At 41.2% G+C, this 16,617-nt stretch overlaps 1 protein-coding gene across 1 annotated transcript in view; it reads left to right on the plus strand.

Moving 5' to 3' along the window:
• The window catches only part of st6galnac5a (ST6 (alpha-N-acetyl-neuraminyl-2,3-beta-galactosyl-1,3)-N-acetylgalactosaminide alpha-2,6-sialyltransferase 5a), a gene marked incomplete at both ends in the record, with an annotated part of 60,448 nt that overhangs the window by 40,877 nt on the left and 2,954 nt on the right, over nt 1–16,617 (plus strand). Inside the window, 3 exons of the mRNA XM_080725840.1 lie at nt 1,169–1,492; nt 2,210–2,298; nt 15,554–15,661. Coding sequence (XP_080581966.1) covers nt 1,169–1,492; nt 2,210–2,298; nt 15,554–15,661 — 521 coding nt within the window. The remainder of the gene's footprint in view (nt 1–1,168; nt 1,493–2,209; nt 2,299–15,553; nt 15,662–16,617) is intronic.

Consider the following 16,617-nt stretch of genomic DNA (forward strand, 5'->3'; position numbering starts at 1 on the left):
GTGTGCGAACATACCAGTGCAGTACAAGCAATACTGAGTGTATATCGTCACTGTCGGGCAGAAACCTCGTATCTCCAAGTTTCAAATTTGTATGTTTTTTCGCAAAGTAAAGCCCTGCTTCATCATACAAGGGCGTCGCACAAAGGTAGTGAAAACAGCCGATCTACCCGAAGCACACAATGCCTCGCGGTGCGAGGCGTTGTGTGCTTCGGCTGTTTTCACTAGTTTAAATCATTTTTTAAATAATAAACGCAAAACGAACGGTTTTGGACATACAAGGTTTTCACCCGACAACGACGATATGTGGGAGAGAGTTTCTGAGGCAAATCCTATAAGCAAGACCCAAAAGCCATATCTTCCACCAATGAGGGAATATGACAAGTCACATGAACCTGAGAGCCATAGCGTCGCAGCACATTTGTCAACAAAGCATTTTCCTCTTCACACACATTGTGAAGCATTCCCACTCCCAAAGGTGTGCACTGCATTCTGTCTGCTCTGCATGTTGTTGAATAAACCTAACTAAAGGACAAAATAGAATTTTCGGAAACGAGTGCCGCAAAGAAATTAATGGAATAATACATTTTTAAAAGGGCATTCGAGACTATCAAAGAAAATATACAGAACTTGAAAAGATGCGTCCATTGGGGATGAGGAAACTAATTATTTATGAACATAAACACATAAATATTTCATTTTTATTTTTACAGACACAATACTTTTTTGTGCCAAAAAGTTTTTGTTTTTCCTCCTCTTTTGTTTGTCTCTCCTCTAAACTTTTTCTGCTTCCTGGTCTCTCTCTCTGTCCATCTTTTTCATTTTCATTTCCTACTCACATACTGTATCTATCCGTCTCTATGTGTCCGTCCGTCCGTCCGTCCGTCCGTCCGTCCTTGTTGCCATACAACCATCCCATCTCCAGCATCTGCTATTTTCAAAATATTGTTATACTTTTGAAAATAGGACATTCTGCCTAATGAGTATTTCTTACTTTTGTACTTTAAGTACATTTTGAAACCAATACTTTTGTACTTTTACTCATGTACATTTTTAATTCTCGACTTTTACGTGTAACAGAGCAATTCTACATTGCAGTATTGATACGTTTACTTAAGTAAGAAATGTCAGTAGTTCTTCCACCACTGATCCTTTATCTCTGCCTCTGCAGCCCCTGAAGATGCACTGTCAGACGTGCGCCCTGGTGACCAGCTCGGGCCACCTCATCGGCGGCGGCCGCGGGGCCGAGATCGACCGGGCCGAGTGCGTCATCCGCATGAACGACGCGCCGACCGCCCGGGGCTACGGCCGGGACGCGGGCCGCCGCACCACGCTGCGGGTCATCGCCCACTCCAGCATGCAGCGGGTGCTGCGCAGCCGCCACGAGCTGCTCAACGCCAGCCAAGACACGGTGTTCGTCTTCTGGGGGCCGAGCACGTACATGAGGCGAGACGGCAAAGGCCTGGTCTACAACAACCTGCGGCTGATGAACCAGGTCAGGCACGTGCACACATAGACATCAAAGGGGGCTTGAGCCCCTGCCCTTTCATCCGTCTGTAAAAAGTGCCCTCTCTCTCGAGACCATGAATGCAGTTTTTACTGTGGTGAAAGAAATGCAAATGCTCTCTTGAAAAAATTAAAAGGAGAGGTTTAATTACTTTTCCATTCCATATACCGGTAGCTACACTGGTCTATCGATACATGTGTATAATCTCTGTGTTCATGTCAAGGTGCAGGTTAGTCAATATACAATGTCCATGTATTTGGCAGATAATCAGAGTGTTTACTTATTTATATCCATAATAATACATGTTTCCCTTAAAAAACCTGCACTATCCACACCTTTCAAACAGATTTAATGTCTTTGCTAAAGAGTTACTATATCGATTTTAAATCATTGAATCGAATCGTATCGTATCGCCATGAATGAACCAATATCGTCCATGTATCGTATCGTCAACCATGTATCGTGATATGTACCGAATCGCTATTAAAATGTATCGTTACACCCCTAGTGGAAATCAATGCCGTTACGCCACATATCCAGTATTCACTTGATTATGCTTAGTTTAGTGTGGTATCAAGTACTGAACATAGCCGACCTCCAAGCTCACCGCTTGGAGCTCTGCTATTTTCAATATTTTCACCAAAATGCCCTTTTAGAAATTTCAGCCACTGCCTCTCTGACATTCTATGCACGTCCCTGAACCAGGTGCTGCCCAAGCTCAAGGTGTACATCATCTCCTGGCAGAAGATGCTGCAGTTCGACGATCTCTTCAAGAAGGAGACGGGCAAGGACAGGTGAGTCACGGAGTGGTGAAAGTATGCAAAACATGCAAACGCTTAAGTAAAGTGAACAAAAAAATGTTTCAATGAAGTACTGCTAAGTTCTAAAGGTGTAGACAGCAGACTTACAGAGAAAGGATTTCCAAGGCACTCCGTCGTTGGTGAAAAAATATAATTTATTGTCTGAGCAAGGCAACAAGTTGCTTAAGTAAAGTACTGGCAGTCTGGCACTCAGGGATGGTGTGGTTGTTGGTTCCAATCCACTGCGCTGCAGCCGGCTTTATCGAGCATCTAGAGCAGTGGTTCTCAACCTGTGGGTCGGGACCACCAGGGGGGTCCCCAAATTATTTTGGGGAGTCCCCAGATGATTAACTTAATGTGCAACATTGTTTTCTCTCTCAACAGTAAACAAACCAACATCAATTTAGAGAATATGCACATTTTCACATTTTGCATAATGTAATGCCTCAACTCTTAGTGCTCATCAGGGTGGGGGGAGTGGGTCCCCAGTTAAAATATGATTATTTTGGGGGTCGCTACCTGGAAAGGTTATGGCCTGCTGTGTGCAGGGGAGGGAAGCCAGGTGGGGAGGGTGATCTGTTGCTATGCCTACGGGCTGGGACGGCACCTGTCAGCAGGGAGCGTTGGGTGGGAGAAGTAGGACGAAGACTCTACGTCCTCCCGGTGGGGGCTCTTCACTGGCAGGTGAGTCAGTAGGATACAACAGCAGCGACAACAACACACAGCAATGTGTGTGGAGAGGAATCAATTGACATAACGGCTACATTGGGGAGAACAAGGGTAAAAAGCAAATAAAAGAAAAAGAGAACTGTAGTCGAGTGAAAGTCATAAATATGCAAACAAATACTCAAGTAAAGTATAGATACTCCGAAGATGTGTACATTAGTACAGTACTCAAATAAATGCACTTTGTTACTGTCCACCACTAGTGTGTTGGCTTAACCATGTTTTTTTACATTATCAAAATGAAGCGGATAAAAGTGTCAAACTTTTTTTAGGCTTCTTTAGGACCTAACGATGGATTTTAGCCTTGTGTACCAAACTTTATTTTGATGTTTACCCATAGAATTATCCATATGAAGTTGGTCTCCCATCGACTTTCTATACAGGAGGAAAATACCCAGAACAAAATCTGCTCTAAGTAGGATGTGAGGGGTCTAACTAGGGGTTTGTCATGATGCTGAATCCATTGCAAGCATTTGTTTTGCACAAAAAAATTTCCTTGGGCTAGAAATGGCCCTCAAAAACACACAAAAAAAATTGACTCATCACTAAACCATCGTTTTGTGGGGTGCTTTTGGCGCTTTTATCCGCTTCGTTTCGATACTTTTGTTAAGCCAACCCACTACACTGTCTGAGGACAATAAATATACTGTACACTGTCCCTGCCGTGGGCATGTGTGCAATCTCTCATAGTTGGTGAATGAATTGATTTCTGTGTGCAATGAACGTCCGTGCAGGAATGGGCCCGCGAGACAGACTCCTGCATATTTATTGGTGCTTTGGTGAATAAAACGATGCTGATATTCAGGCATCACAATGTGTCTGTGAGGATGTAGTTTATTCATAAGCTTTGGTTCAGGCAGGTGATTTCATGCCCAGTGATAACATGGTGATTAGGGCCATGTTTCCTCATCCACTTGTACCCCCTCTGGTTATCTCCGCCTGGCAGAGAGATAGTGTGTGTGTGTGTGTGTGTGTGTGTGTGTGTGTGTGTGTGTGTGTGTGTGTGTGTGTGTGTGTGTGTGTGTGTGTGTGTGTGTGTGCGTGTGTGTGTGTGTGGATAGAACTTCTTTGATCTCTGTGGGGAAATCCAGGTGTCATAGCAGCAACAGCGTGTAGCGTGAAACACAAGATAGGTATAGGTAGGAGCAGACAAATACCAAATATGAGTGTGTGTGTGTGTGCGTGCGTGCGTGCGTGCGTGCGTGCGTGCGTGCGTGCGTGCGTGCGTGCGTGCGTCTCATAAACTAGTTCAGCATCGTACTGTATTTCTTGTACACGCTACCAGCAGGGCAAGGACCTCAATTCCCTTTTTTTTATTTTATATATCGTTTAAGGACAACTCACGTCATTTGTGTGAGTTATATGAGTGAACTAGCCAATCACAATGCTTATGTCCCTCTACCTCATGCCATGTAGTGGAATTGGCCAACTGCAGACATTGAAGTCTGCCGGTGTAAGCCCACAATTGTGGTGTTTCATACAGGCTTGTGAGCTGAGTTGTGTAGATGAGAGGAGACTACCCAATCTACTCTACACCAGGGGTCTTCAACGTTCTCAGATGAAGCAGGGACCCCCCACAGCCTTTTCATAGATTCCATAGTTTCATTGTTTGACAGCACAATCATCAGTGTATTTTGGATTCATGTCAATTTGTGTTTTCAGATATTTAACTTGAGCCATTACCTAATAAACTTGACATTTTACTCTGTACTTAGTCTGCTCTTTTTCCCCTCTACACCAAGCCGCTTTGCCGAAAATAGCTGATCTAGCCGATCTTAGAAATGTTCTTAATAATAATTTGTTTCTCGTTGAGTTATGAGAGGTTGGAGGACTGTAATTTAGAGAGTCATGTTCTGGTGGCCATCAATGCTTAATGAATACACTGCTATGTCAGAGTCTTCACTCAGGGATGTTCGTGAAGATCGAATCTGACTCCAGTTAAAGACAGGCGTCACAGGGGAAATTACTGAGGAGGGGATTTGGTGAATAACTTCGACATGCACCCTGCAGAATCTCAGCCTGTGATCAGCTGTTGTTTATAACAAAGCTAGGGCTGTGCTTCAGTGATGTGTGATACGGAACCTTCTCTTGTCAGCTTTTCTCATCAGTCACAGGTGTAGGCCCTATTGCAGCAAAAAGTATATTTATGAATTTTGTTTTCTAGTTTTATTAGATAGCGGTGCTATCAGATTGAGCGATGTTTCCAACCGTTTCAAATAAAGCGAGCCTCGAGCCGCCAGCCAGGGTGCCCTCTTGGGCAGGTTTCCATTCACGGCGTGGCACTGCACTGTGCGTCTGTTTGTCTGTGTGTGTGTGTGTGTGTCTATGGATAATCTCATAAACCGCTCAGCAACAAATGTGTTGTGCACGCTGCCAGTAGGCAAAGGAAGTAAATCCCAGACCTTTCACATAATCAGGGACGTGCTGGCCATTGGGAAAAGCGGGACAACTCCCGAACGGCCGGTTCATTCCCGGCCGGTCAGTCCGGCCATTAGGGAAAAAATGGAAATAAAATGTCGGCCTTTGTTCCATTTTGAGGGCTGGGCGGCCAACAAAGTAAATCGTCACTGTCCTCGTATCTCCAAGTTTCAAATTTATACGTTTTTTCGCAAAGCTGCTTCATCATACAAGGCCGTCGCACAAAAGTAGTGAAAACAGCAGATCTACAAGCACACAACGCCTCGCACCGCGAGGCGTTGTGTGCTTGTAGATCGGCTGTTTTAATTTTTAAAATGATAAATACAAACATACAGACATACAAGGTTTCCACTCGACAACGACAAAATATAACTCATGTAATTGGCCCCCCCATTGGTCACAAATCTTTGAGTAGCAGCAGCGCTATAGAGAGAGATCTCTCTCTATTGCGCGCAATGAGGGCCTCTCCAACTCTTTTTCCCGGGCTGAATCAGGGGCCCAGCACATGGCACATAATGGTTTAAACATTTTGAAATATTTAACTTTTTAAAACTTGAGTTTCCATACAGGAGGTCAACGAAGGTTGGTTTGAGATTGTGGTGAAACATTACTGTGGTGGAAGTTGATCTTTTCTATAATTTAACACACAGACAGTATTTCAGCATCTTTATAATTTGACCGCAGCAATAGAGGCAGGACCTGCGGACGCCGGACAGTGAGACAACAAACTGGCAATATTTAGATGAACGCAAATAACGTTAAGATGTTTCTACCGCTATGATTAAAAACAAGATTTGTGAATATAGTGAATCATTAGCTAAATAAAATGTTATTTTACTTATCGTTTTTGTACTGCTTTGCCTTTGCACAACATTTGTGACCTGCGTGATTCCACTGAAACTTAGAGGGTCCGTTCAGACAGTTAAGTAATATAACTTATCAAAACCATATCAGAACCTTATCAACACCTTATCCAAATAGAGCATCGCAGCGGAAGTGGATTCCTGGTGCCACTTAATATTCCCCATTCATTTTCGCCATAGACTTTTACAAAATGATTTATAACAATTATGTTAAGCCTCGAACCAAGCCATCCAGTATGGCAGTGAATCATGACCATACAACCTTTGTTTCTATGAAAAGAACATTTTGAAAATCGCTAAACAAAGGGTAGTTATTAAATATTGTATATCAAATAATGTAATATTAAAATATGTTTTCACATAAGATCAAAGGTTGTATGGTCATGATTCACTGCCATCCTGGATGTCTTGGTTCGAGGCTTAACATAATTGTTATAAATACTTTTGTAAAAGTCTATGGCGAAAATTAATGGGGAATATTAAAGGTTTATTCAGTGATTGTATTTCATTCAAATAAAAATACAATTGTTACATTTTCCATTCATTCATGTGTGCTGACCATATGAGGACTTCCACCATGGCCCGTGTTACGAGCATAGCTAGATTCGGTTTACAGGGGGTGGCTAGCCAGTCCTCGACCAATCAGGGTAGAGTATGGCCGTAGTTATGTTATGATGTTTAGTTATGATGGTCAAAATAAAGGTTTTGAGAACCACAGTCTCTCTGAATTAAGAACGTCTGCTAAATGCCTAGATTGTAAACTTCTGAACTCATAAAATGCCACAGTCTCGTAGTAAATCAGTATCATACATATCCTGAAGCTGGAGACGTAGGCCTACCGATATTCAGAGATTGGGTCTAATAATCAAAACGAGAACATTATAATGGTGTAAAAAAATCTATTAAAAACTAAACATTTCCTCGCTGTAAGGCCAGTAAGGGACAAGATGACCCCCGGCCACTTTCATTATCACTGAATACACATTTAAGTGACACCAAGGAAGATCAAAGAAGGAATGGACACCGACGTCATTTTAGGCTCCATGGCCATCCGCCATGACACTTTGGGCGGCGGAAGGGGCACCGGAGGTTCGGTGAATAACATTAGCGGTGCCACTTCCGCCACCCAAAAGTGTCATGGCGCATGGACCGTGGTGTGCCAACTTCCGGGTGGGTGTCTTCTCCTTCTTTGAGCCTTCTTGAGTGACACCAGGAAACCACTTCCGCTGCGACGCTCTATAAGAATCCATTTCCCACAATGCTTTGCAGGGTTAAGTGGGCGGTGTCACTGCAGACCAGAGGCTCTGATGTAGACCCGCCGTCGCATCTCAGCCCCTTTGTCTCATCAAGGCTATTCCCAGCAGCTTGGCTGTTCCTAGCAGCTGGCCTACAACTTACCTAATGAAAACCTTATGAAAAACATTTCCTTTAAAACCAGCCTTAAGGTAAGCTTAAGGGAATCTTCCCTTATCAAAACATGTGACTTCCATAGGGAATGAATTGAACGAAACCTTACTCCCCGCCTCCCCCCAGGTTTTTGATAAAATGTAATGATAAAACCTACATGTGTGTCGGCGGCCTCTGACATTAAAAATCTTCTAGCGAGACCACGGACCAAAGGAGACCTGGCAAAGCAAAGCAAAAATTCAATAAAGTTTTATCCATCATAGTCGACAAAATGTAATGTTTTGCAAGCAACTCAAATGTATTTCATTTATCTCTGCATGAGGGGCCTTCAAACTGGAGAGTCTCATGTACGGCTTGGTGTCATCAGAACATAACAGCACTTTTGTAGGACTAAACGCAGACATGCACAACACAAGCTCACGAGGGAAATGCATGAAATGCAAATACAATACAACTAATTATTGTAAAAAAAAGAAAAAAAAAAAAAAAAGATGATACTGTATATTTGTATGCAGGATGTGCTACCTGTGTATTACCAGGCAGGCCTACAAACAATAACACTTTGACCTAAATACTAAAATGAATCCTGTTTACTTTGGAGATTTGAAAGGAGGTATGAGAAGACCCTGGTAATAAAGACTTGATGAGCACTACAGCACTGTAAGTCTGTAGTGGCCCATTATCAAGTGTGTCATTTCAGTGACAGTAATTAAGTGTGTGGAAAATAACATCCACCCTTTTTGATCGCAGGAGCAATGAGAACCGTGTGTCCCTCAGCAACCACTGTACACAATAATTGCTAAGCTTGAATGAGCCTCCGGTGATCCTTTAACAAACTAGATTTTGATTTAGGTTTATTCTTTTCCTCTTCTTTATTGTGTTAGTTTTGCCTGGTCTACCTTGTTGCTATGCAACTGTTCCTATGGTTAGACATTATTTTATAGGACAATAGTTGTATTGTTTTGGTGGAATAAAGCTAAGTAGGTGGCGTTGTATAGTGACAAAAGAGTAACAGCATGTGTGATTCCAAGGGAATAGTTTTGATGCCTGCGACAGTCACTGAGACCCTCTGCATCAAGTGCTTACCCCATTGTATGCTGGCCCACAATAACCTACCTGACCAGGCGGAGACCTGTTTCCGAAGAGCACCTTTTCTATCCATAGTTTTCTAAGCGAAATATACTCAGGTAAAGGGAGTACTTGGATTCAGGGGGTACTGAAGCCCCCCAAAAGTGAGAAACAAGGCATGGGCAAAGTCTACAAAGATAGTGCAGGGTATTTTACTGGCTCCAGACTGGCATAATCTTAGGCAATTAAGAAATTCCTGCACATCGCATTCGCAAATCAAAAGCTCAAAATAGTCCACAGACAATTTAAGACAATCCCACGACATGCTGGAAAGCCATCAAATATGTATCTGCCAGTATAACTATAATGAGTTACCTCCTTGCATTGAAACAGGCACTGGCACTATCAGATATACAATGTTGGAATTGTTTTAATGAGCATTTTGTGTACTGTGGCTCACAGTTTGATTCCGTCTCTGCATCTGTAAACATGTTTTGTGTGATCAAGGATCAAAATGGCATTTGTACTGTACTGTAGATCAACCTGTCAATTCCACAACATTTTCTGTAGGCTATATATGTGAATTATGCGAAGCCTTGTTTAAGTCAAGTTGAATAAATAAAATTAAATAAAAACCTGCTGGTCCAGACAAGCGGTGCATGTTCTCCTTAAAGATAGCTGCAGATTGTTTTAACTATATTTCTTACAGAATAATATATTCATGGAGGCCATGAAGGTCATGGCCCCTCAGGTTGACCCTCTGCCCTGGCCTTGATGCCCCACCCACCCACATTGCTCTAGCTAGCAGATTGTCAATTCTTTCCTCTAACTCAAAAATGAGAACATCAATCTGTTCTTCCTTGGCCCATGAAAAACATTTCAACAAATTTCATCCATTCACATTCACACATTTTGAGATATCCTGTTAAAACTTTAAACACAAACAGATAGCCTAGGGGTGAATTCCGGTGAAAACATACTGTAGCCCCTGTCTAACCCCTGGTCTGTAAAGCTGCAGATGATTCACAGAAACTACATGAATGATTCACCTTCACACCCATAGTTATTATACTGGCCTTCCATTCCTGTTGAGAAGGCCACAGATGCAAGAGTCTGACATTCAACACTACATAATTAATCAGCACGTCCATAAATATTTAAACAAGTAAGGATTCATAAGTGAGATTATTCACGGCATTAAGATGAAAAGATCCCCATGTCCTGCTTCAAAGATCGCTTGATGTCAATATGTTGTTTCTTTGAAACATTTCCACTTTACAACAGGCCTGGAGGGGCGTAAAACACTGTCATTTTGTTGGCATATTGCAACAAATCAACATGTTCCAGACAACCACAGGTGTCTTTTTAATTAAACGACGACTAGCAATCCTGGAATCCCGGCAGTGATGGAATCAGATTGGGTTGACACATGACAGAGTCTAACACATTGTTATTATTTATCAGACTGGCTGTGGACATTGTGGACTTGTGTTCCTGTGTGTCTGTTTAAAAATACCGTAGCAATGTTTGCTCCTTTGTTCCCCACAAAAGGAGTATGACAGTGATCATGTGTGGCAGCCATGAAGAAACGAAAGCCCCTGGGCAGATATCACCAGTGGTGGACAAAGTACTCGACTCCATACTTGAGTCAAGATAGTCCAATTTGTACTTGAGTTTATGTACTGGAGTACTTGCTTTAAAATTAGTATTCAAAAGTACAGATTACAAAGTACATTTTGTTTTTGAAGCGGTGAAAGCCGCTTCCAAGGAGTGGCTTTGTGTGTCCCGTACATGTCCATATATGGTCATTCCAGTCCTGAATGAACAGGCTTTGTCATGTCCCGTGCAATGCAGAATTGAGGATTGGTCAAGCTTCACATGACAATTTGGCCCTCCAGATAAAATCATTCATTCATTAAGAATGCATAAAAATATAGAACTAAAGAACATAGAAAGTATAGATCTAGAACACAGAATGTATAGATCTAGAACACAGAATAAAAATCAAACCTCGGTTCGAAGTGAAGCGGTGGACAGATAAAACCTCTATTCTGAATGTATTTGGAGAGCTGGTATGACATGCTGACTATAGCAAAGTTAATAATTATTTAGTATAAACCATGCTATTATCTATAGGGTTGACTTGTCATGTGAAGCTTCACCAATTCAATGCAATAGACAGGGACACACATTTTGCTTTTTGAAAAAGCCTATTCATTTTGGACTGATATTTTACACGTACGAGACAGGAAAAACCTGTTCATTCTGGCCTGGAGTGACCATATATGGACATAAGGTAACATACTTTGTGTTTTTGAAAAACCCTGTTCATTCTGGACTGAGATCACCATATATGGTAATTAAACGGACATTCTGTGGGACAGGAAAAATCTGTTCATTCTGGCCTGGAGTGACCATATATGGACATAAGGTAACATACTTTGTGTTTTTGAAAAACCCTGTTCATTCTGGACTGAGATCACCATATATGGTAATTAAACGGACATTCTGTTTTTGAAAAAGCCTGTTCATTCTGGACTGAAATGACCATATATGGGCGTGATACACACAAAGCCATTCATTGGAAGCGCTTCAAAAATGTACCGCTTCACTTCGAACCGAGGTTTGATTTTTAACTTCAATAATGGCCCCCATGCCTGCTTGATCCCAGGCCAACCACAGGGGTGACGAAGCATCACCCAATAGCTAACCTTAAATGACACAGCATGCCCTCCCACTTGCTCTGTGTGTACAGGAACCCGTTACGCTCTCTGACACAGAGCACAAAACTGTGCTGGGAACAATCTCTACCTCCCCTAAGGCAGGCAGTGTCAATGCTTCTGTATTCTGAGGAGAATATAAGTATTCAAAATGCAAATGTTGATCAAGGCGCTTTATTTCAGCATTTTGCGCCGGACATTATCACCCTTACACTGTTTGCTTTGAAAGGAAGAAAACGGGGGACGAGAGGGAGAAAATGCTTTTTAAGATAAATCCTCCTCTGAATCGATCATCCCATCGAGCAGAACTGAGCAGTGATTCAAGGTGAATGCCTGGTTGCTCGTGTAATGTAGGCTCTGCTACCTGCCTGTGTGCAGGTTCTCCTCTGTTTTACTGGGGAGAAAACACAGCTGCATTTTGTAAGTAGATGTGTGGCATGATAAATGAATGCACAGTGATAAGCACTGCTGTATTTGCCGTTTCATGACTATGACTGTTTGATGACTATCTTGCTGTTCCTGCTGTATATATTTATTTTTTCCACACTTTTTTTTATGTTTATTTTATGTTTATTCAGCTTTCAGCATGATCACAGATGTTTAAAAAAGACAGGTGCCCTTAAAAACACTGAATTATTTTGCTGATTACAATACAAAATTTCAAATATAAAAATGCATTTGCCTATCTAAAAGTCCAACAACCTAAAAACACAAATCTAGAATCCACTATCATTTAAGAGTCTGCACATGTATGGGATTGGTGATTTCAAAATGGTCAAAATGATCTAATTACATGACTGATAGATGTGTATAATATAATAATATTTTTTAATATGTTTAAACCATATAGCTCTGTGAGTGGGTTCTATCCTTGAAAAATAATGTTCTGCTCTTAAGCCAGCACCTGCTATACCCATGTTTACTGTACTATAGTTAGCCCTTCATTACTGCTCGCAGTGTTGCCACAGCTACAGTACATTGAAAGGTACTTAAAATAAACAGAAACCAAACATTGACAGCAGTATTAATTATCAGTTATAATAAGATTCTATGTTGTAGATTAACTCAAATCAAAAGTATTTGGCTGATACTGTGACAGGCACATTTATATATTGTAAAAACGATGAAGTTTAGATTATTTTTTGTTTTGGAAATGCAGCTTTGGAAACACTACAACAAGATGAAGATCTTGTACTGTTTCATTGTTACCACGGTCGTCCCTATAACGTCTCTTATTCTTGCAGTGTTTATAATTTCACTTTGAAGATGACTCTTTTGCACAGATTATAGGTGACATCCACCAATTACCTCACATGTACTGTGCTGTACCCTTTCAAACTCTGTTAACTGCTTCTGAAAACACTTAATCTAATGATCACACTAACACACAATCTGAAAGTCAGCCCCGGTACTTACCGCTCCAAACAAGATCCAGAGGCAGAGCAGAGGTTCACCGTGTTTGTTTTCAGATGTTTGAGATCAGTTGTCCTGCATCAACATGAGGTTATTATGGCTTGTTTGAATAAATACATAAATGCTTCGTGAAAAGTCCATGGGTGGGCTCAATCAACTCTCTCCACAGCTCAACTGCGAATGAATAAAGTGTGTTTATACCCATTTAGACCTGGAAAGCATGGTGTCGCTTGAGATTTTAACCACTTTAACCATTATTTGGCTATTCAAAAATAGCAGATATACTGTAGTACAGGCTCATAGCGCGGCATTCGGTTCTGCACTATGAGCTTGTAGATCTGCTATTTTTGAAAGATAATGTAAATTTGTGCAAATCTTCGAATATTTTTTTAAAGCGAACTTTTATAACTCAAATCTTTGCTTCAGGGGGTCCCTGGAACAACATATTTTGAGATGGGGGTCTGCGGCCAAATACATATAACCTTGGGGGTCCTTGACATGAAAAGGTTTGGGAAACAATGATGATCGAAACATATTAAAAAAAAAAAAAAAAAAGATTTAGAAGACATTTATAGAATCGGGTCAATATATTCAAAGACTTGCACAAATTTAAAATGTCATGATTTCTCAGAAATAGCAGATCTACAAGCTTGCAGTGTTAGTTGTTCAGTTGTCCTGCATCGTCATGAGTTTATTAGGCTTGTTTGAACATAAATGCTTTGTGAAAAGTCAATGGGTGGGCTCCATCAACTTTCTCCACAGCTCAACTGCGAATGAATAAAGTGCATTTATTTGGCTCCAGAGAGCCGGCTTCTCTTTGGACACCAGCTGCTATAATCTTGGGTTGAGACTTGTAGTGATTATAGACACAGCAATAGACCCATCCACTGGAGTTATGAAGCTCCATATTGCTGCTGTTGCGGAAATTGCTGTTGATGATATTCCCTTTTATTATTTATTTATGTATTTATTTGCTTGATTTCATTTGAAGGTTTAGACAGGGCTTCGGAGAGACAGGGCATTTATTATTGCTCCAGGGCCCATGGAACCAATTCAGTATGAGACGGCAGAATTTCACAAAAGGCATGGCTGCTGGCGTGAATATTAAAGGCTACTTTTCTAAATCCGTTGACATATTGCCTTTGTGTCAGACACAAAGCTGACATATTATGAAAGAAGTGATTTTGATTGGAATGTAGTGCAGGACTCAGCAGCCGGTTCAGCAGCCAGGCTGTCTCTCTGTATTTGATAAAGCCACAGATATTCCATCATTGTCTGTTCAAAAGAAATTAATGTGTTGATATACTTGAATATGTGTTATTCTTGTAAACTATGCATTCACGCTCATGGTAGCCTATAGTACATAGTATAGTATTTGCATGCAAACATACAGCATACACTGCTGTTTTATATAGAGGGTCATAGGATATGTCATGTATATAGAGCTTAATTATCCTGTTCGAAATGAACTGACTAAGATTTGTTTTCAAGCCCTGTTAGTGAATAGCTTTTTACCCATCTTAACCTTCCATTCCCTTTTCAATATGACAAGTTTTCCGCCAACTTTCATTACTTCTCGCTGGCGAACCCAAGGGACTGGGTAGCCTTATAATAGATAGATCATTGAAGCGTTGAATCCAAGTCATTTGCCAGCTATCTGCACTGTATGCCGACCATGACTTCTCTCTGATTAAGACTTTGATTATTTGACAGGGTTCATTTGTATCCGTCGATATGTGCGATGGATTTGTATTTTAATGAAGCCGTGAGGGGAACATGAATGATCTTGCAGTCAGAAAAATCGACCTCTGGATTTAAATAAATCTTTAGTCTGCCCATATTACTCTGACAAGGGATTTGACGATTTTTCATCAAATGTTATCATAATTATGCGAGAAATGGCAATTATGGCAAATGTGGGTTTCTCCTACTATAGCTGGACCCTGAAGTGCCCTTTTTCATTCCTTCCCTACAGTGTCTTCTCTTTCGTTCACCCTTCTGGCTTTCTTTCTTCCACTTCCTCCCTCCCTTTCTCCTATTCTCCATCATATTTTCTCTCCTCTTCTCCTCTTTGCCCTCCTATCTCTCTCCCTCCCTCCTCCCATGCTGTCCTCCTTCTTATAGCTTCGCTTCATACTATACTGTACTGTACTGTGATTGATTGATTGAATATTTTATTTGACAGAAATGTAAAACAGCACGATTACAGTCAAAACACTTAAGTCTAAAAGGATTACACCAAAAACGTCCTTGCGGTCCTGGTTCCATTGGGGGCAGAGGAATTCAATTCATCAACATATAGCACCAAAAACATTCAATATCATCACAAGTAAGGGGTGATCACTTCTCGCCTGTCTAAGGTAGAAGTGATAACTACCGGTACCTCTCCCTTTGGCCTCCTGAAAGGTGAATTTTCAGGGCTGCTTTAAAGGAAGCCAGTGAACTACATGTTTTAAGGGATGGGGTCAGGGCATTCCACACTTGGGTGGCAGTGCTGTAGAAGGAGAATTTAATCAATTTACCCATGTTAGTTTTATGGGTGGGTGTAACCAGATTGTTGATTACGCTCCCTTTCCACATCTTATCCATGTCTCAATGATTCTCTCTGTCTCTGTCTTGGTCTCTCCTATGCAGGCGGGTCTCCAACTCCTGGTTGAGTACAGGCTGGTTCACCATGACCATAGCCCTGGAGCTGTGCGATAGAATCAACGTCTATGGCATGGTCGCCCCCGACTTCTGCAGGTGAGACAAAGTCATCATCAGCAAGTAGCCTATACTGTTAAAAACGTATAGGCCTATTGCATGAATAGAGACAGACCGCAAAACAAAAACAAAATATAACTGTATTAATAGTGTTACGAATAGTTGGGATGAACAAACAAATATACTGTGACAAAAACATCCCAATGGGGGGGGGGGGGACTAGATTATTATCATTACTTACATGTGAGCTGCAAGGAAGCAAGACAAATGGGGTTGCACAGTGTCACATCTAACAATGATAACAGTCCCATTTGGCTTTTTAAACAAAATTAGGTGAATCTAGGTTGGTAAGACCTCCGACCTGAGGGGAGCTTGATGTGTAAAGGGTGCTAGGAGTCCAATAAGATTACCTGAGCTTTCTGTGTGGCTCTGGTTGGGTATAGGTGAGGAAACAAAGACTGTTTAGATTTTAACCAATGACCAATTTTACCCAGCATGTTTTTGATAGAGATTGCCAAACCAACAGATCATGACAATTGTTAAAACTGACTCACTGCACGAAGTATAAAACACTTTCAGCTGAGATTTTGGGTTTGCCTTTTAACAAATATAATTTTAACAAATCAGTAAATCTAAATCAATGTACAATATCATGGATAGTCTAACCCAGTGGTTCTCAACCTGTGGGTCCAGACCCCCAGGGGGTTTGGCTTAATGTGCAACATTGTTTTCTCACTCAGCAGTAAACATACCCACATAAAGTTGACGTGTATAGAGGGTATGTGCACATTTATAAAGTGACAATTTAAGGACATTTTAATATCTCTAAAATGACAAATTAAACATTGGCCACATTTTCATATAATAGAGGCAGACATTTTGAAAACAGCAGATCTACATGCTCACAACGCCTCGCAGCGACTATTTTCATATAATAGAAAATATATATAGTGTTATACAAAATGTAATGCCTCAACTCTAGTTAGTGCTCGTCA

This window comes from Nannobrachium achirus, assembly GCF_963921795.1.
Source record: "Nannobrachium achirus genome assembly, chromosome: 5".
NCBI lineage: Eukaryota > Metazoa > Chordata > Actinopteri > Myctophiformes > Myctophidae > Nannobrachium > Nannobrachium achirus.